General features: G+C 53.5%; 9 protein-coding genes across 9 annotated transcripts; 3 read left to right on the top strand and 6 right to left on the bottom strand.

Annotated features, from left to right (window-relative positions):
* Nucleotides 1–39: 39 nt before the first annotated feature.
* PFLUO_LOCUS1779 (uncharacterized protein) lies at nucleotides 40–1176 on the bottom strand (the record flags this gene model as incomplete). Its single annotated transcript, XM_073778851.1, has 2 exons — nucleotides 40–882; nucleotides 952–1176. The coding sequence occupies 2 exons, from the start codon at nucleotides 1174–1176 to the stop codon at nucleotides 40–42; spliced, it is 1068 nt and encodes a 355-aa protein (XP_073635865.1).
* A 361-nt stretch (nucleotides 1177–1537) lies between these two features.
* PFLUO_LOCUS1778 (uncharacterized protein) lies at nucleotides 1538–3477 on the top strand (the record flags this gene model as incomplete). The annotated part of the gene is made up of 2 exons (XM_073778850.1): nucleotides 1538–1929; nucleotides 1986–3477. The coding sequence occupies 2 exons, from the start codon at nucleotides 1538–1540 to the stop codon at nucleotides 3475–3477; spliced, it is 1884 nt and encodes a 627-aa protein (XP_073635864.1).
* A 314-nt stretch (nucleotides 3478–3791) lies between these two features.
* Nucleotides 3792–4757, bottom strand: PFLUO_LOCUS1777 (ribosomal protein S7A; the record flags this gene model as incomplete). The annotated part of the gene is made up of 3 exons (XM_073778849.1): nucleotides 3792–4155; nucleotides 4221–4303; nucleotides 4602–4757. The coding sequence occupies 3 exons, from the start codon at nucleotides 4755–4757 to the stop codon at nucleotides 3792–3794; spliced, it is 603 nt and encodes a 200-aa protein (XP_073635863.1).
* A 416-nt stretch (nucleotides 4758–5173) lies between these two features.
* On the bottom strand, nucleotides 5174–6131 carry PFLUO_LOCUS1776 (Vacuolar protein sorting-associated protein 21; the record flags this gene model as incomplete). Its single annotated transcript, XM_073778848.1, has 3 exons — nucleotides 5174–5814; nucleotides 5926–5989; nucleotides 6048–6131. The coding sequence occupies 3 exons, from the start codon at nucleotides 6129–6131 to the stop codon at nucleotides 5174–5176; spliced, it is 789 nt and encodes a 262-aa protein (XP_073635862.1).
* A 5648-nt stretch (nucleotides 6132–11779) lies between these two features.
* On the bottom strand, nucleotides 11780–13330 carry PFLUO_LOCUS1775 (uncharacterized protein; the record flags this gene model as incomplete). The annotated part of the gene is made up of 6 exons (XM_073778847.1): nucleotides 11780–11818; nucleotides 11925–12281; nucleotides 12338–12410; nucleotides 12470–12532; nucleotides 12581–12895; nucleotides 12954–13330. 6 exons carry the CDS (start codon nucleotides 13328–13330, stop codon nucleotides 11780–11782), a joined length of 1224 nt encoding a protein of 407 aa, XP_073635861.1.
* A 288-nt stretch (nucleotides 13331–13618) lies between these two features.
* On the top strand, nucleotides 13619–16432 carry PFLUO_LOCUS1774 (uncharacterized protein; the record flags this gene model as incomplete). The annotated part of the gene is made up of 8 exons (XM_073778846.1): nucleotides 13619–13781; nucleotides 13837–13911; nucleotides 13976–14210; nucleotides 14262–14414; nucleotides 14466–14775; nucleotides 14838–15458; nucleotides 15517–16342; nucleotides 16395–16432. 8 exons carry the CDS (start codon nucleotides 13619–13621, stop codon nucleotides 16430–16432), a joined length of 2421 nt encoding a protein of 806 aa, XP_073635860.1.
* An 818-nt stretch (nucleotides 16433–17250) lies between these two features.
* On the top strand, nucleotides 17251–18272 carry PFLUO_LOCUS1773 (uncharacterized protein; the record flags this gene model as incomplete). The annotated part of the gene is made up of 3 exons (XM_073778845.1): nucleotides 17251–17446; nucleotides 17509–17601; nucleotides 17674–18272. 3 exons carry the CDS (start codon nucleotides 17251–17253, stop codon nucleotides 18270–18272), a joined length of 888 nt encoding a protein of 295 aa, XP_073635859.1.
* A 269-nt stretch (nucleotides 18273–18541) lies between these two features.
* Nucleotides 18542–19646, bottom strand: PFLUO_LOCUS1772 (uncharacterized protein; the record flags this gene model as incomplete). The annotated part of the gene is made up of 2 exons (XM_073778843.1): nucleotides 18542–19290; nucleotides 19346–19646. The coding sequence occupies 2 exons, from the start codon at nucleotides 19644–19646 to the stop codon at nucleotides 18542–18544; spliced, it is 1050 nt and encodes a 349-aa protein (XP_073635858.1).
* A 214-nt stretch (nucleotides 19647–19860) lies between these two features.
* PFLUO_LOCUS1771 (uncharacterized protein) lies at nucleotides 19861–21766 on the bottom strand (the record flags this gene model as incomplete). Its single annotated transcript, XM_073778842.1, has 5 exons — nucleotides 19861–20304; nucleotides 20361–20701; nucleotides 20754–20974; nucleotides 21052–21420; nucleotides 21477–21766. 5 exons carry the CDS (start codon nucleotides 21764–21766, stop codon nucleotides 19861–19863), a joined length of 1665 nt encoding a protein of 554 aa, XP_073635857.1.
* Nucleotides 21767–22008: the final 242 nt, after the last annotated feature.

The following is a 22008-nucleotide window of genomic DNA, read 5'->3' as shown; positions in this document are numbered from 1 at the left end:
GTACATTGGTATTATCTTTAACACATGATTGTTGTTGCTTCATGGCTTCTCGAACTGGCCGCCGCCCAGTAGATCCTTCAAGTTGACGTCGCCGCTGCCACGCTGCAATGGCTGCGCCTGGTCCTTCCCTTCCTTCCACCCGATCATATAGATTAACCGGAACGTTGCAGGAATCCCCTGTGCACCCTCCTCCCTATGGAGAGCATGGTAAATAGCGTCGTTCGCCAACAAGACATCGCGCGATAGCGGCCCAGCCTCACGATGCATGATGGCATTGCTCTCGCCCATAGCCTGCAGGTCCTGCATAAGAGCAAAGGTATCCGGGAACTCAACAACAATATCTTCGACATCCACCGTCTGCATCTTGAACCCGGCACGAGTCAACAGACTGCCTACGTCCCGGACATCCGCCAGCGGTGAGACGTGCGGACTCACGCCGCCGCGCCGCTCCATATCCGCCAGCTGCATTGATCCGCGCAGCTCAAAGAGCGTATCACCACCGAACATGGCCGCGATGAAGGGCGCATCTGGCTTGAGGATCGTGTTCACTTGCGCCAGTAGCGCGGGCAGGTCGTTGACCCAGTGTATCGAGAGCGAGGAGAGGACGGCGTCGAATGAGTTCGGTTCGTAGGAGAGAGTCTCCAGGTCTGGGGTCACTTCCCGCGTAATATCAATCTCCTTGTTAAAGGGCAGATCCTCATCCCGGTGCAGTAGTGCCCGCGATGTTTCGACGCAGGTCAGTTTGGAGATTCGCTCGGCCAGCGGCGGCGTCTGTGTGTCATCGGGCGTGGTGTAGTCAATGTTCGGTTGCGTCAGCGCACGCGCAATGTTGCAGCTGTTCGCGCCTAGGTCAAGGACATTGGGGAATGTGCGCTTGATATCCTATGTGGCAAAGCTCATCCCGTCAGCTACTGCTGCGTTCACCCTTACTGTTCCGCTAGTCTCACTCACCAGTAACCGCTCGCATAACCGCATTGCCACCTCGTCTTTGAGGTAGTCGACTTTCCGGCTCTCTTCGACATTATGCGCGGCACGGTCTTTCTGTAGATGTTTTGTCCGGCGATCGAAGATCTCTAGCATCGGGTTGCCGGGCGTTTGGGCGGCATAAGTGCGGATTGATGATGTGGTAAGACAGTGCCGTAAAATAGTCGGGCGAATTGCCCGGAGAGGGAGCATGGTGGGTTGTGGTGAGGAAGGAAGGTGGGGAGTTGCTGAAGGGCAGGTGTTTGCCAGTGACGCAAATTTGTTGTTCCTCCGCACTATCTGTCGGTCAACCGCGCGGGATCCTCCCCGTCTTGACTTGTTGCTACATTCTGGACTCTGGGGGAACAGCAGAAGATCTTTGCTGCTTCTACACATTGTACGTTCTGACCTACGGAGACAAGGCATTGCTAAAGCTGATGAGAAGCAGGGGCGCAAATCTCGCAATTGTGGCTGCAGTCGCGGGGGGAACCCTGAAGCTCAACAGACTGATCTCATTCGTTCCTACAAGTCGCTTTCCGAGCCAAAGATGAATTGATCAAACAATACAATTAAAATGTCGCGTCCATTCCCTTACACCTACATCTCCTGTCCCTGCGCGGACACTCCCGTCCCCGAGCCGGGCAGGAAGCGCAAGTCAACACTGTCGCCGCAGAAACCAGAGCGCACAAGTGTGCCAGCAGAAGACAGCCAAGAAACACAGAAAGAGAAAGATGACGATGATGAACAAGAACAAGAAGCACAGGGAGAGGATGAAGAGGAGCAGACGTTCGACCCCAGATCACCGCGGTCCAACTTCTCGCTGTACCCGCCGGAACAGCTCCTCTACTGCGAGGACTGTCACCAGATCAAATGTCCGCGATGCATCACCGAGGAGATTGTGAGCTGGTACTGTCCCAATTGCTTGTTCGAAACGCCGAGTAGTATGGTGAAGAGCGATGGCAACAGGTATGTAGTAGCGGACCACCTCGGGCGTAAATTGCAAGTTAACGCGCAATATCTAGGTGTGGCAGAAATTGTTTCAACTGCCCTGCTTGCACTGCTCCTCTGGCTGTGAGTGCCATTGAAAATATGGCTGGCAATGCGACCCAGCAGGGGCCGTGGGTGCTCTCCTGCGGATACTGTCTATGGACCACGCTCGATATCGGCATCAAGTTCGACAAGCCAACCAATATCCGCAGCCAACTGCAGAAAATGACAGATTCCACTGCTCCAGCCTCCTTTGACCGAAAGCCGTCCCGCACTTTCGGCGATCTCAAATCCCCCTTGGCCACTTTTTCCTCCATTGACGAACAATCCAATGCCCGTCATGAAGAGGATCCGGATCAGTCCGCACATAAAGAGGACTCGGCGCCTCCTCTCGGCGCAGAAGCTCGCTTTGCTGCGTTGAAATCATTCTACCGTACCCAAATCAACGAGACATCAAACTCTCCCAGCGATCCTCTCAGCTCGGAATTTGGATTCTCTTCGCCCGGAGCCCTGAACCGGCTGATGTCTCTCTACGCCTCGTCATCCCGTCTGGGTGGGCTCTACGGCAGCGGCAACAAGAAGCCCAAATCCAAGCCACCGGTCATGCGCGAAGCTCTCACGGCCAGCGAAGGTCTCCGCATTGCCGACTCTCTCGCCGAAGTCGAGGTGATCGAACGTCTGGCTTCCGCAGACTGCGGCTGGAACGGCGTTGCCTCAGCAGACCAGCGCACCGAGCAATCGCCCGACGTCCGCTTTGTCGACGATCTCCTCCCCCTCCCAGTCCTCCTGCGCACCAAGCGCGCCAAACGCTGCAAGCCCTGCAAGCACATCCTTGTCAAGCCCGAGACCAAGCCGCAGTCCACCCGGTTCCGCATCCGCCTCATCGCACTCAGCTACATCCCGCTCCCGACCCTACGGCCTCTTGCTTTCCCCTCATCGTCTTCGGTGGTCTCCCCCACCGTCCCTGCTCCAGATCTCACTGCCCTCCCCCCTCTCCGACCTATCCATGTCCTTCTCAACCTCAAAAACCACATGTTCGACCCCGTGCGCATCACTCTCGCGACACCGTCCGTAACTCCAGGCCGCGTCTCCTCCAAAGTGACTGTCTTGTGTCCGCAATTTGAAATCGGCGCCAACAGCGACGTCTGGGACGAGGCGCTGCAAGGAGCAGAGGCGCCCATCGCCGATTCACGCTCTGCCACTCTGCGCGGCGGTGAAAAGGTCCCTGAGGCCGGGAAGGTGTGGGACAAGGGCCGGAACTGGACCACTGTTGTGCTAGAGGTCGTCCCGGGCACGCTGCCGGGCACGGATCCTTTGTCCCAGGGAGGCGCAGATGACGGCCAGAGCCCGGCTTTGCCTGATGAGGACGTACTGGAAATCCCGGTGTTTGTGCACATGGAATGGGAGGCGGAGGTACAGCTGGAACAGCAGAATGTTGGTAAGAGTTCTAAGCCAGATGACCTGGTTACGCGGGAACTGGCTTATTGGATGGTCCTGGGCGTGGGGAGGATCCAGGCTGGGTTGTGATTATTGTTTCTTGTTCGTCTTGTCCATACCCCCTTTGGATTTGTATTTACTGCATTGCCTACATATTTCATACTCCTCTATTCCAGATCTCCATTCCATAGCATGGCATCCCTACAGCGAAACAGATCACGGATAGGATAGACAACCGTAAATGCATTGTTTTTCTTTTTTAAGAGTCACCCGAATTTGCATTTGGCATGCCGCTCTCTAGCTTCCAGTATGGGGGTGCGGTAACTAGAAACTACCCAACAAAGATCCCCTCGAGACACATAAAAAGACACAACACCGGAGATACAAGACACAATCAGAAGAATCTAGTACTCGGCGCCGCTCTGGGGGAACTCGAACACGACGGCCCGGCCGGTTAGCCGGCGGTAGACCTCGCCGTAGGCATCGAGGCGGTGGTCGACACCACCGCGCTCCTTCTCGTCCAGGATGACCTTCAGGGTCTTGCTGCCGTCCTCCTTGGTGCGGGTGCGCTTGCCGACGATCTCGACGGGGTAGACCAGGTCAGCGAGGATGGCCTCGTGGACGGCGGTCAGGGTGCGCGAGCGGGGGCGCTTCTGAGTCTGGGTGGTGCGCGAGTTGACGGAGCGCTTGGGGCGGGGCAGGATGCGGCGCTGAGCGACGAAGAGGACGTGGCGGTCCGAGAACTTCTTCTCGAGCTCGCGGGTCAGGCTGGATTTGGTTGTCAGTTTTTTTTTTTGTTGCATGTAGAGAAAAATTATAGCGTAGAAGCATACCGCTGCTGGATCTTGTGGAAGCTCTGCAGGAGAGGGACAGGGACGAAGACGATGATGGCCTTCTTGCCGTGGCCGACCTCAACCTAATGTGCGCAAGATATGTCAGTTCGTGGGAAAGAAAAAAAAAATTTTGCGCGTACAACGCCACAAGCAAAAAAGCCAATTCCTCTTGCTGGTCGACACCGTGACAGTCTGTTAAGGTCTCTGAAGATATTTCCCATCCAGTTGAGTGGTGGTGCCTTGCATCAGACAATAATGCCTGTCCATCGCACACATACACACACAACCCCGACAAAGGATCCCATCTCTTGCACCGGCAATTCCCCCGAACGCATGATTTCACGAATCCCATCCCCGATGCTAAAACAATTCAATTCTTACCTCACGGGCCGAGACAAACTGCAGGGGCCGAAGGGTGGCCTTCAGGTCCTGGGTGTTGCTCTCGAGATCGAAGAGAGCGCCGGCGACGGCGGTCTCCAGCTCGGAGGGGTTCTGCCGGGAGGGGGAGTTGGCGGCAATCTTGTTGATGGCAGCCATGATTGCGAGCGACGAGGTGCTGCTGCGGGGAGGTGCTGGGTGGTTGAGGTCGGCTGGAGGATTGGAGAGTCTCGCTTTCCTTGAATTTGTGTGGGATGGATTAGCGAGTGTGGGCACTAACCCAGGTATGGTTAGCGCGCGCATTGGCTGAGGTAATGTTGCTGAGTAAGATACAAAATCATGTGACCATGCCCTAATGTCAATCTATCGCGGTGGCATGCAGGTCGAGAATAATGATGGGATCCGTGTAGTTATACCTACTTAGAGTCGTCGTACGAGAATCTTGACAATGGTGGATTTTGCTTGCGGACAACGCAACATTCTAGCAACTCGCTCAACGGCAGGGATGGGATAAGCCATCCCAGGAAATTGACAAAAACATACGAAATGACTCTCCGAAAAGAAAAAGAAAGATATTAACAAGCACAGCCCTCCTTCGCCGTCGCCGCATTTCGATCTCCCAGGTTGACGCGAGAGTCGTCCGCCGACCGGCCACTCAACTGAGTTTGTCCAGTGCCTGCCCCGGCGCCCCGACCGGTCTTCAAACTGCTCTCGGGGATCGCATTGGCAATAGCCGTAAAGACATCCACCACGTTCGTCCCAGTCTTGGCACTGGTCTCGAAGAACAACAATCCCTCCTCCTGCGCATACGAACTGGCTTCCCGTCTCGACACTTTCCGGGCATCGCCAGGCGTGGCGTCCTGCTCCTCGCCCTCCTCGCCTGCACCCGCATCTCCTTCGGCACCAGTAGAGCCGGAGTCAGCCTCCGGCGCGGTTGACGCCTCGGAGACATCGCCACCGTCGTTGGTCAAGTCCAGCTTGTTGCCGACAAGGGCGATGACGATCCCCGGGCTCGCTTGGCGCTGCAGCTCAGCCACCCAGTGTTTCGCTTTCGTTAGCGACGAAGGCTTCGTCACGTCGTAGACCACCAGCGCGGCTTGCGCGTTGCGGTAGTACATCGGTGCCAGCGAGGCGAACCGCTCCTGGCCTGCCGTATCCCAGATCTCGAATTTGATCGTGCGCGTGGGCAGGGAGCATTTCTGCGTGAGGAATGCGGCTGAACGAATAAAACTTATGAGCTGATGTTCACATTGCGCCAATGATCTGGCAGGACTGGACATGCTACCGTCCGGAGTTGGGGTCTTGGGGGCCTATTGGGAAATCTCACCTCCAATTGTCGGCTCCTTATTCTCTTGGAAATCATCATTGACAAACCGAAGGACGAGCGAGGACTGTCAATGATCAGCGACTGCCCAGTGTGGTGTGTAACCTGCCATGCACGCAACATACCTTGCCCACTGCGGCTTCGCCCAACAGCACGAGCTTGACGCTGCTGCTCGGCTTTGGGGGATTTGCGCTAGCGGCCTCGGACATGGCTGAGACGAATAGGGGAGATGTGAGAGGATGTGGTCAGCAGTGCTGCGCAAGGCGATCAACCGCCGTCAGCCTGAAGGGTGAGGTGGCGGGTTCAGTGGGTGGCTGGCAACGAATCCGATGTTGGGCCGCTGTCTCACTTCGTGTACTCTCTGGAACACGTGGTTCGAGTGTCGGGAGAAATCGAGATCTCGGCAGTAGACAAATAGAGAGAGAGAGAGAGAGAGATAGAGAGAGAAGAAGTCGCGGTTGCCAAGCGGGAGGCAGATGACGCTCGGCCCCCTGATTAGGCTTAGTGGTCACGGGATCCCGGCAGCCTCCATAGACAGTGGTGGTATACAGCATGATTGAATTGAAGGATAGAGGATTATTCAATATGTCCCAGGAATGCATCTAAACAATGATCAATATAGGCAAAAATAGTTCGTGCAAGGAAAAATTGCGGCTAAGCCAGTGCCCGACGCTGTGAAGCCCAAGACCCCTGCCCAGTCAGTCAGTGGTGGTCAGCAAGCAAATCGGCCCAACAGGCCCGAACATGCAGCCCGGCCGTTACTTGTCTAGCTTACTTACATGCACTAGGTTGACAGAGAAAAAAAATGAAAATGAAAACAGCCGCAGCTGAGTTTGATAGGCGCGCGAGTATAATACAGACATGACGGATAAAAACAATACAAATACATCAAAACCCAAAAAGAGACAAAAAAAGGTGCTATTGACCGCGAGGTCGAAGCTCTAGGTTCTTCTGGTATCAGCCCGTACAATCCCATGCAACAAGATCCCCTCCCGTCTATGCCAAAACGCCGTTTGGAAGAGAAAAGCACAAAAGAACACCAGAAGAGAAACAAAAACAACTTTTCAGGAAGGCGGGCCGTGGGATCTCGGTAGAGTCGTGTCGGAGAAGAAGGTAGATGGCGAGGCGTGAGGATTGGAGGAGGGCCCGAAAAAAAGAGCATAAGGTGAAATAATTGGAAAAAAAAGTCACGCTGAAGGTATCCGAAACAGATGCGGTATAGTTGAACGGAATTAAAAGGGTATATGTGTTGTCGCGCGGCAAAGCCCAGAGGCTGGTGAAAAGAATGAAGGTCGACCGAAATGACAAAAGAAATAGTGATACAGTATCTAGACTCATAGTTAGTAACAGTCGGTATCAGAGAGGACTCGGTCTATCTTACCGAAGAAGAATCAAGGCCAAACGCAGGTGCGTAAGATTCCAGCAACCGTGGGCGCCAGATACATCGGAATTGAAGCCATTGCCGGCAACGAGGAGCTTGAAGAGCAAGTCCTCTGCTCGAGTCGTTTACTTTGGTGGTGGTGGAGGTGCGCCGGGCTTCTTCACCCCGGTTGTGTCATAGGCGCCACGCCCCATGTTGGAGGCCGATAGGTCCCGGAGAATCATGTTGAGGTCTGCACGGACGAGCATGATTAGAGAGGAGTTGTGTGGAAGCTTTTGAAAAGAGAAGGGTGTGAGAGAGGATATAGGTGAACAAGAGAGCCGCAGGGTTGAGAATGAGAGAAAAGGAACTCACCGAGTAAACACAGAAACCCGTGAGTTATTATACTTCTCGAAGTACAAACGGCACTTCCCAAACCACCCCCCGAAAAACAAAAAGAAAAGAAAAAAGATCAAGGTTCTAGACAGGAGAACACGACGGGTGCGATGGATGCAGATGCAGTCGAGATCAGAAGAAACGGTCCTTTATGAATGGCCGCGGGAACAGACAATGCAGCGCGGGTGCCAGGAGATCGTAGCAGGAATGTGACGGGCGCCAAAAAAAAGTATTTAGGCCAGACGATAAGTCGGTCGGATTTTATCTGAGTTGTCTCACCAGAGGCATAGATCGGATCTGTGGCTGCAAGAGACGAGAGAGTATCCGCGCGCGTTCGAGGGTGGCAGCAGTGTTGTTCAATCCATGAAATCGCGATCTAAACCAGGTAACGGCCAGCCCAAGGGATATGTGGACTAGTGCTCGGCAAGGGAGAATTGCGCGGAACTGGGCTCCCGGTTGATCCGGAGAGATCGAGCGTATCGCAAGGGAGGAGGCGAAGGGAGAATAAAGGGCGACTCGGTAGGGGATGACGGAGATGAGTAGTTCAAGTATGTGGACAGTGAACAAGAGTATGTAGCGGACAATAAATATCTCCCTAGGGGGAGGGTCCCCAGGGGGGGGGGCTGATTGCGTAGTTATACTAGAGGATTGGAGTGTTGTATGGCTGACGATCAGCCTATTTTTTTCTTTGAATTATTGAATAAATTAATTTATTTTCTCATAAATTCAAATTATTATTTGACTGAGTTTCTTTGTTTAGCCCCAGCGGCTCTCCCGTTCACAGTCCCGGGGATCTGTATTCTGACCCGACCCCTTTCTTGCTCACTCCAACGTCTACTAACCACATTAGTGCCGCAGTAGTGCCAGGGCGATCGGGGCTGCTTTGTGCTATCAATCGAAAAAAAATTTCCTAGGGCATGATGCATCACAATCCGATCTGTATCTTTTTTTTTTTCCTCTCTGTCCTTTGATTCCCTTCCCGCGGAACCAAAAGTACACCCGCAACCCAAAAAAAGAAAATTCTCAGAGTCGAGAGACAAAAGGCTAAACAGGAAAAAGCACTCGATCCGAGAGTATGGACACTGTTGCACGAAGTGGAACCCCAAACACCACCAGGAATAGCGGATGGATCCGAATTAGACATCGCTGGGCTCTCGCGTGGTCGGGCTCCATCGGACGTATCTCAGTCGTACCCAATACTAGGGCTGTACTGGATAGGGCAAGGGGCTAAGGGGGCTGGCATATGATGCCTAGGCAGGCTCATCCCCTAGCCAACCAACCAGGTCCATCCTGATTAAGGCCAGACATTTATTCGGTTGTCCGCTCAATAATCACCAAAGAGGCCCAAATTCAGGCTCGGTCTCAGGGGAGACCCGGTTCAGGCCCCGGCTGTGACGGCGGAGGAAGAACAAAGCCAATCGTTTACTGATGAATGCCGCCCCAGGGCGTCTCGCCTCGTTTCATATTAGGCGACACCCAACATCGATCCCATCGAGATTAGTAGGGGGCAATAATAATCAATGGCAAACGGTGGGCCGCCGGGATGGGTAGTTTCCCCTTCTGCTGGAGAGATCGGAGGCTGTGGGGGACCGGGACTGTCCTTCTAGTCTTTCTAGCGCGCCCGGCTTGGGGTCCACTCGCAGTAATGGTGGTATCGGATCAATACCGTTTTCAGTGAACCTTCTGGATTCCTTCTCTGCGACCTGCAGAAAAGAGTCAAGATCCTCCTCGGACTCCACCTCTTAAAGCTTTTCGCGTTGATGTTTTCCGTGAGCTCGCTACAATGGAGCCGCTGGTGGCTTCGATACACTTTCAAAGGACCCATCTGCCAAAGGGAGGGAAGCGGCCTTGACGGGACCCCCTAACCGTGTTTCAGCCGTGTTAAGTCATAAGTCGCTGCGACCATTGATCATTGAGTTACGACGTCACCCTCTGACAAGGCTGAACAGTCAGGGGCGGTTTGCTGGACACGCAATTCCCCAAAGGGACTAATTTTCTTATCCGGCCCGAGGATAGTTACATACATAGTCCCTGCATATCTGGCCTTTTTTTTGTTGAAATCCGTGAACATCTCCAACGGGAACCACAGCCGCGGATGCTTGTATCGGTACGTACTGTACATTAATTGAAGTTTAGTAGCGAGCTTCCACTTCTTGTCAAGCGGGCCCATCCCTTCCAATCCAGACCTTCGTTCCCATTACAGCTAGAACGACGCTAGAAACGGGAGAACGCTGCGACAAGATAACCCGTTAAGTCCCCATAATCATAATACTCTGTCCGTCCTCCGTCTTTTCGCCGTCGCGAGTTTGGCCCATCCTGTGCCGCAGTATTTCATGTATATACAGTAACGAACTAGCAACAGGATGAGGGAGCGGGATTGCCTTCCGTGCATAACGGCTCTAAGCATCTGCGACCTTGGCGACCCAGGGTTATGGTTCATGGTGTATTAGTCCATTCCTGCGACGGTGCGAACCTAATGCCCGAAGGGCAATTCCCGACGTAATCAGCCACCATTTCGGGGGGGATGGGTCTCCAAGCTTCGGCTCGATGCATTAGTTCTCCCGCGCGCAGGCTTGAAACATGGGTCAACATGAAGCCAAATCAACATTGCATGAACTGCCTTCCATCTTCTTCCCGCGACAGTGTGCTGGAGGCGGTCTTAGTGGCCGTCCAACAGCCATATCTAATAAGAAGCCACGCAGACGGCTTGTAAGCTTGTCGATAACTGGTTGCTCGCTGGATCGAGGCTTTCCTGGCTTACGTCTTTTGTTGGGCCGCCACTGTTCAATCTCTCCATTGTCTCAGCACCTTCTCATTGATCTAGAACGGAATGTCCCCGCCACCACGCTTTTGGGCACCGCGGAAGTGAAGCCGAGCTTAGTGCATGATTTCCAGGCTCCCGAGACAGAGAATGTCTGGAAATGGCTTTCTCAAACAATAGTCTCTGTGGGAAAGAGTGGACCTGACGTATGCCCGCCGTACTCCGCAGTCTAGAAAGGCCAAAAACAAAAAAAAAAAAGTCCACAGCATCCACAAATGATCCACGATGTCGTGGAGGCTGTGTTGAAGTGGGTTTCTACGGCGAGACCCGTCTGGTCCATCCCCAGTAACGCCGCCCTCCGCAGAGACGTAGCCGAGGGCCAGCCGGAAAGCTTCCCACGACTCAGTTTAGCTTGCAGCTGCCAGGAGTAAGGCCGCAGATGACGATCGGCAAGCTCCACCACACCCATCGCCTTGGGTGCTGCGATCGCCCGCCCCTGATTTAATTATTTCGGTACTGCGTTTGTATGTACAATGTGTACAAGCTATCCACAGGCGCGGGTCCGGATCCGCGGCTTGGGGACTCATCGGGACCCTCACAAAGCATCCGCGGCCAGTCGAACAAGATGCGGCTACTGTTTCCTGCCACTAATAATGCGGGCGGGTGGAGTGGCAAGCCACACGGCACAAAGCCGGACCGTGAAAACCCCCCTTAGATCGGGGAAGCGGACTGCTATGGACTCGACATATACAACACATTGTCTATCCAAAAGCCCTAACTACACTATGCCTGCTGGGAGGATGCATCGTCGATCCCCGTCACTTTTTAAGGAATGTGACCTCGACCATTTCGATCGATCGATCTGCTGCATACATATGTGACCCTTGACAGGGCGCTACATAACTATTCCATGCCGACTGCAGATCGCCCTGCCACCGCCATCCTCAACCATGGTTCTACGATCTCGCAGCTGCTGGGTCGATCGTCTCGATCATGCGGTCCCATCCGGGTGGGAAGCTACTCTAGTTCCCCGAGGAGCGCAAATGGATCCTGGGGCGGCGGCTCGAATTCGATGCATCAGATCAGACTCGCTGACACAAGTACGCCGATCCTCGGTAGATAGACTGATGCCCAGTCTGCGTTACTGTGTAGTATGCAGGGACTAGCCTGTCTTTGTCGCGTTCCTGGCAATATAGCTACATGCGGGCGTCGTGACGCGTCCGACGGTCTATATCTATCACGCGGTGACGGGTGCCAACCGAGAATCTGTCACCTCATATTGATGTGAAATTATGTGCCTGATCCTGTTCGCTTTAAATTCGACTCCTCCATTCCGCAGTTTACGATCGCGAGCAAACACAGTGGTATGCCATCTCGAACTATTTGGAATATAGTCAGCCAAAGAATGGATGGATTGAATCGTAAGGTCTCTCCATGGGGGAAAAAAGGGAAACTCGCCTGTTCATTGGTCTGACAGATCAGTACCCGGGGTCCCTTGCCGGCGCTGTCATTAGCGGAGATATCCTTCACCGTCTGGTCATCTTCCGGGCCTTGGTCGTTGGCCGTTGAGTCGATAGCCACACCCAGGCACCGGCACTTCTCTGCCAATGTCCGGCGTAGGAGTGCACTTTTCTCGCCAATTCCGCCTGCGAAGACAACCGCATCAACCTGGCCGCCCAGCTTGACGTAGTAGTTGCCAATATAGCCGAGGATGCGGTCGACGACGATATCAAACGCCAGCTTGTGCGCTGCGGATGGCGGCTTCTCAACGGCGATTTCGGCGAAGTCAGTCGTGCCAGTGAGCGCTTTCCAGCCAGACTTCTTGTTGAGGATCTCCTCCGCCTGTGCAATCACGTCAGAATCAGTCTTGAACTTGATGAAGGCGAACGGTGACTGACAGTGCTAATGTGCATTTCCTTGGTACTAGCAGGGCTCAATTTGCCAGCCTCGTTGGTATAGTGAAAGACCAATCTAAAGCCCCGAGGGGGATCAGCACAAGAGTCTTCAACAAAGCTGACCGGAACACTTACGAAGGATCGACATCACCGCTCCGCGTGGCCCCAGGCAGTCCAGCCAAGGGAGTGAGGCCCATCCTGAGCAAAGTTAGCAAATTGCCAAACTCCAGTCTGCCAAGGACCTACGAGGTATCAACGGATTTGCCTTCCTTGATGGCACACACGGAAGCACCGCTCCCAATATGCATGACAATGAGATTTGTCTTTTCCATCGGTTTGCCCAGGAACTGAGCCACAGAGCGTAGGATGAATGAGTAGCTGATCCCGTGGAAACCATACTTGCGCAGTCCGTTCGCCTTGGCGACCTTCTGGTCAATGGGGTATGTGCGGACGCATTCAGGTAACGTCTGGTGGAAAGCCGAGTCAAAGCAAGTGACGCTTTGGACTTTGGGCAGTTCCTGTCTGCAAAGACGGATGATTTCCAGTGCTGAGAAGTTGTGTCTAGTAGGTGCGGAATGTCAGTGACTGAAATATATGTTTCCACCACTCAGCAACGTACAGCGGTGCCAGGTCCTCTAATTTCTTCAGATGGTGGTAGGTCTCGTCAGTAATAGTCACTGCCTCGTGATAGTCGCCGCCATGCACGACGCGATGGCAGATGTACGCCAGGTCCTCGTCACTGGCTACCTCGGATAGTTCGGGATCGTTGAAGCAGCGCGACAGGAGGAATTTGAATGCATCCTGCGGAGTGTTCAGCTGCTCTTTGAGCTGCTCCTTGTGTTTGACATCTCCGCGCTGGTACTTGAGCGTGGATGGTGGTGCTGTGATCCCGGAGACTTGCGCATCGGCGATTGCCTTCGGTGGGTTCTCATATGTATAGAAGGTGATCTTGACCGAGGACGAGCCCGCATTCACAGCGAGAATGGACTTGCCCATGATTCTGGACTTTCAACAGGAATTGATGCAATTGAACGCGTTCCAACTCCTTCTCCGCCGTGTTGTGCTTGTGTTGACCACGATGATGTCACCTCGATTGGATGACGTAGAGAAGAGGCAACGGACTCGTCTGGATGCTTGTGTTTTTGCAGGATATGAGCGACTGATTTCATAATCGGCGATAGCGTTCGTTTTGCTTAAAACCTGTGTCCGTTTTCCCCTGCTTGCTCAACAATTCGATCCATTGATCATCCGTGCCAAGCTCAACCCCTCCAACCCTAATCCATCATGCCTGGCGAAGTTATTGATCGACCAAATCCGCAGCCGCTGCCGTCGCATCTGCCGGATGATTTGGAGAACCTGGCAGTGGTGCTTCCTCATGAGACCTTGAACCAGCCAGCCTGTGATGGTTTGTTCAAGTTCCGGAGGGCGGCTTCATACATTGCCGCGGGTAAGACTTTCTTTCTGTAGGATCTTACGCCTCATCTAACCCGCATTGTTTCTAGCAATGATTTTCTTGCAGGATAATACGCTTCTGAAAAGAGAGGTTACTTTTGATGACATTAAACCTCGATTGCTCGGTGAGTTCTTCCTGTCGTTGTCGCCTTGCTGTAAGCTGTCCGCTCATATATCCCGATTGCCCAGGCCATTGGGGAACATGCCCCGGTCTGATTTTGGTCTATTCTCATTTGAACTACCTCATCAAAACCATGGATCTCGACATGCTATTTGTCGTCGGTCCAGGCCACGGCGCGCCGGCCATCCTGGCTGCGCTCTGGCTCGAGGGCTCGCTGGAGAAATTCTACCCACATTACTCGCGTGACGGCGCTGGTCTTCACCGGCTGGTTTCGACTTTCAGCACCACTGCGGGATTGCCAAGGTGTGTTTCCCTGTAATATTTTGCTGACTCACAATTTGACTGTCCACCTAGTCATATCAATGCGGAAACACCGGGCGCCATCCACGAAGGCGGAGAGCTGGGCTATGCCCTAGCCGTGTCTTTTGGCGCCGCAATGGATAACCCTGATCTAATTGTCCCCTGTGTAGTTGGTGACGGCGAAGCCGAAAGTGGACCGACTGCCACGTATGTAATACCTTTTTGTTCATCAAGAGGCCATTACTGACTACTTTCCAGGTCCTGGCATGCCATCAAGTACCTTGATCCCAAAGAGTCTGGTGCTGTCCTGCCGATTCTGCATGTAAATGGCTTTAAAATCAGCGAGCGCACGATCTTCGGCTGCATGGACAATAAAGAACTGTTAGCCCTGTTCAGTGGATATGGGTATCAAGTTCGCATTGTGGAGAATCTCAATGACATCGACACGGACCTCCACTGTTCAATGGTCTGGGCTGTGGAGGAGATCCGTAAGATCCAAAAGGCCGCGCGTTCTGGAAACCCTATTCTCAAGCCGAGATGGCCGATGCTCATAATGCGGACCCCGAAGGTATGTTACGCCTCCAGAAGTGTTGTTATGTGACGGGGGCTGTCTAGTCTAACTTTGAATAGGGATGGTCTGGACCCAAGCAGCTGCATGGGCAGTTCATCGAGGGCTCTTTTCACTCCCACCAGGTCCCCCTGCCCAAGGCCAAGACCGACCAAGAGGAGCTCGGCTTGTTGAACAAATGGTTGGCCGATTACAAGCCAGCGGAGCTGTTCACAGAAGAAGGCGATATCATCGACGAAATCAAATCGGTGATCCCTACCGCGAGCGACAAAAAACTTGGTCAGCGCGCCGAAAGCCACAAGGCATATATTGCGCCCAAACTTCCCGAGTGGAAGAACTTTGCAGTGGAAAAGGGCTCCACCCAGAGCGCGATGAAGGTGACCGGAAAACTGATCGACAAGGTCTTCGTGGAGAACCCGCACAGCGTGCGGCTGTTCTCGCCGGACGAGCTGGAGAGCAACAAGCTCGACACCGTGTTTGATAACACCAACCGCAACTTCCAGTGGGATGAGTTTGCCAACGCGCGTGGTGGCCGAGTCATTGAAGTCCTCAGCGAGCATATGTGCCAGGGCTTCCTGCAAGGATACACCCTCACTGGCCGCGTAGGCATATTCCCGTCGTATGAGAGTTTCCTGGGGATCATCCACACGATGATGGTGCAGTATTCCAAGTTCATCAAGATGGTAAGTCAATCCGATCTGTCGATTTTCGCGGATACTCACCCGAGATGACGCGTTGCAGGCGCAAGAAACGAACTGGCACTCGGATGTCGGCAGCATCAACTACATCGAAACCAGCACCTGGACTCGCCAGGAGCATAACGGGTTCTCTCATCAGAACCCGTCCTTTATCGGTTCAGTGCTGAAGCTCAAACCCACGGCAGCGCGCGTCTATCTGCCACCAGACGCGAACACCTTCGTGACAACCCTGCACCACTGCCTGAAGTCGAAGAACTACGTCAATCTGATGGTGGGCTCGAAGCAGCCAACTCCGGTCTACCTGTCAGCCGACGAAGCAGAGAATCACTGCCGGGCCGGCGCATCAACCTGGAAGTTCTGCAGCACCGACGGAGGACTCGACCCGGACGTGGTCTTGGTGGGAATTGGCGTTGAGGTGATGTTCGAGGTCATTCAAGCCGCCGCGATCCTGCGAAAGCGGGCGCCGGAGCTGCGCGTGCGTGTGGTCAATGTCACGGACTTGATGATCCTCGAGAACGAGGGCCTGCACCCGCATGCTCTCTCACTGTCCGCCTTTGACAACCTCTTCACGGACGACAAGCCCATCCACTTCAACTACCATGGTTACCCGACCGAGCTGCAGGGCTTGCTCTTTGGTCGCCCGCGACTTGACCGCATCTCTGTTGCTGGCTATATCGAGGAGGGCAGCACCACGACCCCCTTCGACATGATGCTCGTTAACCGCACCTCCCGCTTCCACGTTGCCCAGGCGGCATTGGATGGTGCTGCTAAGCGCAATGAAAAAGTGCGTATTCGTCAGCAGGAGCTGCATGCCGAGTTGGGGCATAACATCGTCGAGACGAGGAAGTATATCCTCGCGAACCACAAGGGTAAGCCGTTCTGCCGAGTATTGGATCGTGTGGTGCTGACTGATTTGTTTAGATCCCGATGACATGTACGACATGGCCAAGTTTACGTAGAACTTTGTTCCGCAGATATGTTCCGAATTGGGAAGAATTGAAGCAACCTAAAACGTAGATTTGAATTTGGCTACATGACTAAAAATAGGTGGTTCAGGTTCAGGCGCTCCATAAAGCTGGATCGGGAGCCAAGTCCCTCCCGAAGTCCATTGCGGTTCATTGCGCGCGCGCTAAACCGTAAGTGGCTTGGCTTGCGACTTACGAGGCAGAGACTTGCGGACCGACTCGCGTAACAGGGTAATTATCAGATCCAGCCCCATTTCGGCTGATGTCAGACTGCCAATCCAATTGCATGAATGGCCAAGTGCTCCACCGCCATTTTTTTTCCCCCTCTGTTTCTGTTGTCCGGCTCCGTTGCCAACTCCGATCCGATGGACCAGTCGGTCTCAATTCCTCCGATGGTGGCTTTATTCGCACATCCTTTTATTTTATCACGCTTGCTCAGCCTACTTATTACTGGCGACGGGCGAAAAGTTCTGCCTAGCGCCAAAAGATCTTCCTTCTCTTTCTATTTGCCATATCCTGAAGCCTAGCTCTCTATTGTCCTAGAAAAGCCTAAAGAGACGGCGATACGAGGCTCCCTGGGGCGCAGCAAACGAGGCCCCAACAACAACGATCTCCGATTGCGACGTGGTATACGGAGTATACGAGCTTATATACTTCATCATCTCGACTGCATCTACAGATCACTCAGCCTTTCTTTCTTGATTGCAGGCCACCAATCTGTATCTAAATCCACCGACGACCCGCCTTTCTTTTCTTTTCATCCTCTTTTTTACCCCATCCAACCAACCTCTCTTCTATACAACAACCTCATCATGGTTAACCAACACGAGATCACACTGGGCTGCCATCCCCTAATTCCTGGCTACCACACTGAATATGGCTACGTCCCCACGCAAGCAGCGGGAATCGCATTCCTCGTGCTCTTCGGGCTGTCATTTGTCCTCCACACAGTTCAATTCTGCTGGAAGCGCACATGGTGGTGTTCGGTGTTTGCTATCGGATGCATCAGTATGAACTCCCTAAGAAGTCCTCAGTTGTCAATCTACGAAGCTGACCATGCCAACCAACAGCGGAATTGATCGGATGGGGAGGCCGGACATGGTCATCGTCTTGTCCCTATAACGGCACTGCCTTCCTGATGCAGATTTCCACCCTCATTATCGGTAAGAGGCCTCTTTTTTTTCCCCCTTCTTCCACGAAAGTCTACGTACGTATCTAACAAAAACTCGCTCCAGCCCCGGTCTTCTTCACAGCAGGCATCTACATCCTCCTAGGCCGCTTCATCCAGATCTTCGGTCGGGAATCCTCGATCCTCACCCCGAAATGGTACCTCTGGATCTTTGTGACCTGCGACGTGGTCTCGCTAGTTGTCCAAGCCATCGGCGGCGGCATGGCCTCCTCAGCCGTTGGCGGAAATGGTAGCACTGCAGTCGGCACGCACATCATGGTAGCGGGCATCATCTTCCAGCTGGTCTCCATCACGGTCTTCGTGTTCTTCGCGGTGGACTTTGTGCGCCGCACGATCCGCTACCGCATGCTGCAGTCGTTGACGCGGTCGGTTGTACCGTTGCTGGTTGCCATGGTCATTTCTCTGCTCTGCATCTATGCTCGGAGTATCTATCGTACAATCGAGCTGTTGCAGGGCTGGTCCGGATACCTGATTACTCATGAGAAGTACTTTATCGGGCTGGACGGCGCCATGATGGTCGTTGCTGTTGGAATTTTCAACGTCTTGCATCCTGGTTGGTTGCTCCCCGACTCGGGGAGGGCGTCTACGATTAAGAGCGAGGAATCTAGCGATGGGACGGAGATGCATGTCGCGGACCGAACATAGATAGGAGCAGTGCATAGATTTCTTTTAGGTTTTGTTTTGGTCCATGTTTCAATTGCAACGTGTTCATGAATATACTACATAGCATTCCTGTGTGTGTTGGAGTACGTGCGTGACGACTATGGCTCTAGACTTGCAGTAATAAACTGAATTGGATTCATCAGGGTATCAACGGAAGCTAAAATAAATTAAAAAAAAAATAAGAAATACAGTAACAACGCCAGCCTGAACGCCTTGCTTTCTCTTATAACACCGTTTTTGAAAAAATAACATTACACTCCGTCGACTGCAGCAATCCAGGCGAACATCGCGCCCACAACCAGGACCCCCATTGCCCACGCTCCACCCCATGCGAACGAGCCCGCGAAATCAACACGATCAAAAGTGCCGAGCACCTGTACAATGGTATTGAGAACCACCCCAATGGTGAGGATCAGAGTACGTGACACGAGTGCTCTCGTCTTGGCCGGTAGCTTCCCCCAAGTGTTGCGGTGAAGACTGACAATCAAGTATTGCCCTTCGCGGTTTGCGGGCTCCTCAGGGTCGTCGGGAGGAGAATAAATAGGCTTGTAAAACAGGAATTCACACAAAAAATAACCGACTGGGAGCATGGTTAAGAAGAAAAAAAGGTGACAGTTGGGGCTACGGGTATGATCAGACTGAGCGGTGCTGATGGTGCGAAGACTCTCGAAATGCGCGAACATGAAGGGGGCCATCCAGGTCGCAAGGTTGAGATACTGAACGACGCAGAAAACAGATGTCGCGGCGATCGTCGTGTAAAAGCAGGTAAGCCAGTCCCGCAAGATACGACGGTTGGCGATGGTGGACGGATGCCCGAGGGAAGCTCGCCGGTTTTTCACAAAAGCGGGCAGACAATGCAAAGGGAGCAGGGGGAATGCAATCGAACAGAGCAAAATGAGCAACGACAACACAGTCGAGGAAGGCCGCACTTGGTAGAAGACACTCAAGATATGATAGGTTGGCAGGTGTGTAACAATAAAGTACGCCCAGATATCTTGGGCTGTACGCAGACGGGTTAATCTCTATTCCGACAGATTCCAAGCGAGGAAACTCACAGTCGAACGTCATAATCCACACCAGGCCAATCTCCACAGCTCGCCAGGCGATCAAGCCCACGATCTCCCACGGCTCCTGCAGGCTCTTACTGACATGAGCAAAGTCGTCCACCGTGATGGAAGCGGTGAGTTTGTAAAGGAGGGAGCTGATCATGAGACTGCTCAGAACACAGATCCCAAATCGAAAAACTGCGGGCATGTCGATCACCCGCAGTAGCAGTGCAGTGGCTTTCCCCGGCTGGTCGCGTGTGGGACGCGTCCGGCCATTGTCCAAGGATACGGTCTTCTTCCGAGGAGACATGATGGGTGATTGGAGACGAGGAACGTCAAAAGTCTGTATGAAGTGGCAGACCAAGAGTTTGGAGAAGAGAGAAGGGTGGAGGGAGGAGAAAGAACAAAGAAAGAGGGAAGAAAAGACAAGAGAAAAAAGAAGGAAAGGAAAGAGAGAGAGAGAAGAATGCAGCAGGTACGTCATCCATTATCGCTTATCCTTATCGCTTATCGACACACCTCAATCACTCGTCCTGGTCTTCCTCCTCGCGCTCGGCGACTGCAAACTCCACTGTCCCGCTCTCTCGTCCCTTATTGTCCCGCACAACAACCCGGTACTTACCCTGATCCCACAGATCTTTGATGGTCAGCTCGCGCGTGCGGCCCAAACTCTCAATGTCGCCAATGCGCGTCAGGGTTCCCTCCAAGTGCTTGTCAAATCCAGGTCTCGCGCAGATCTCCTGGAAGGCTTGCTGCATGGGCACCGAGTCGGCGCGCACCATGGCCCGCGAGTCAATGGTGAATATGTTTTCATGATCGTAGGCCTGGATGAAGTCGGCGCGGGTCATGATCTCGCGTGCTTCGTGCAGTGGGATCTCGGGCAGAATGTGGCCTTTGACGGGATCGTAGTTCTTCTCCATCTCCTTGGCGCGATCAACTAGTGCTTTTGCTAGCACCATGGCAGCAGACTGCGCGGGTATTGGGTCAATTGGCTGTGGCACTCGATGCGGGAGGAGCTACTTACAGCGTACTTCTGCTGATCCATCACGTCGTCGTCCATCTCCATTCCAAGGATCCAGCACTGGTTGAGGAACCAGCTCTTCTCGGCTCGAAAGATCTCTTCGCAGGTCTTCAACATGTCGCTGGACTTGGCGACGCGGTTGAGGAAGGAAAGTCGGCCGCCCACTTTATTGTAGACCTCCTCGAGCAGCGTCGACGAGAGATTCTCGCGGAAGAATTGTGTGCGGTACTTTTGTAGTGCCGCCATTGCCTTGTCCTTGGGCAAGTCCGTCACCGGGATGACTTCCATCCGTGTTGCGTACCTCTTCAGGCGCTCGTAGACCCAGTAGTCATCGCTATTCAGGACTGTTCGTCGCATTGTCAGTCAATGCCAGGCCAACCCTTTGGATAGACTTACTGGTCGTCACCAGACCACTGGCGGCCCATTGCTCGGCCCGTTGCTGGATCATCTCAAGGAGATCCTGTCCATCATGGTCATCACGAACCAGGTGGGTGCTGTTGATAATGAACACCATCGGTGGCGAGCCCTTGCGTCTTCTCGCCAGGGCCACCTTCTCCATCTTGTTCAAGGCCCGTTCAATGTCCAGCAGGGCAGTAGTATCCCGCGGTCCTCGAATGCTAAACAAGCTCCCAATATAACTAGTTCTCTCCGTTAGCACCAACCCATCAAAAGCCACTGGGGGTGGCCAACGTACTCTTCATGAAACTCATAGTCCAGCGCCTTCCCCAGTCGAATACGGAAGATCTCCAGGTCCGCATGCGCTTCGAACATGGCAACACCCGTACCATTGATTTTGCGCATCCCCTCCAGGAGCATGGAGGTCTTGCCCGTGCCCTTCTCGCCGATTATTAGGAAGTAATGGCCGCCAGATTTACCGGCGACGATATCATCGATCTTGGCCTGTTCGTCCCGCGGAACCCAGTGCTCTTCGTCACCCCCGTGATTGTGCTTCCCAGATACAACGCCTGCAATCTCGAGGGCAGGGTCGCCGGGGTTAAAGGCATTGTCCATCTTGTCCAGAACCAAGTACTTGTAGTACTTGTGGTATGAATAACCCGCCGCACTTGAGGGGGGAACGAGTCAGCCTGATCGATTCTGCTATGGTCGAGGAATACTTACCCAAGAATCGCAATCGACGCCGCCGTCGTCGCGGCAGTCTCGAGCATCTTTAGGATCGTGGATCTCAGATTGGGGTCGGAATCACCCTTGCGACCCCGGCCACCTTCATCGTCATCCCGATTCGTCGGGTCCGGGCTTGGCGCGTACTGGCCCGTGTTATTTTGAGGAAGAGAAGAATTGAACCGTTTGAACACGCCCAGCGCCGTCCGGTCAATATACCCACGAGGCGCGAGTAGACCCTGCCCGGCGCGGGCCATCAGGGGCTGAGCCAGCCTCCGGCTCCATAGCATGGTGAGTTAGTCACAGATTTGTTGAGGGAATGTGATCTCCTTTCGTATGTGCAGATCCGGGCCAGTGTGGTCAGCAATGAATGGCCCAGGAGAGACAACAATGCCCCTGTTCTAAGAGATCTCACCCGCGCCAGGGGGTGGATATGGTGGTTAAAGAGCGTATGGCCAAGGAGGCCGGTTCAGAAGAATATACGGAAGAAAAGAAAGACAGAATGAGAAAGCACAAAAGAGAGACAGGAAAT

The sequence above is a fragment of the Penicillium psychrofluorescens genome (genome assembly GCF_964197705.1).
Source record: "Penicillium psychrofluorescens genome assembly, chromosome: 1".
Taxonomy (NCBI): Eukaryota; Fungi; Ascomycota; class Eurotiomycetes; order Eurotiales; family Aspergillaceae; genus Penicillium; species Penicillium psychrofluorescens.
This window is presented reverse-complemented; position numbering and strand designations above follow the sequence as displayed.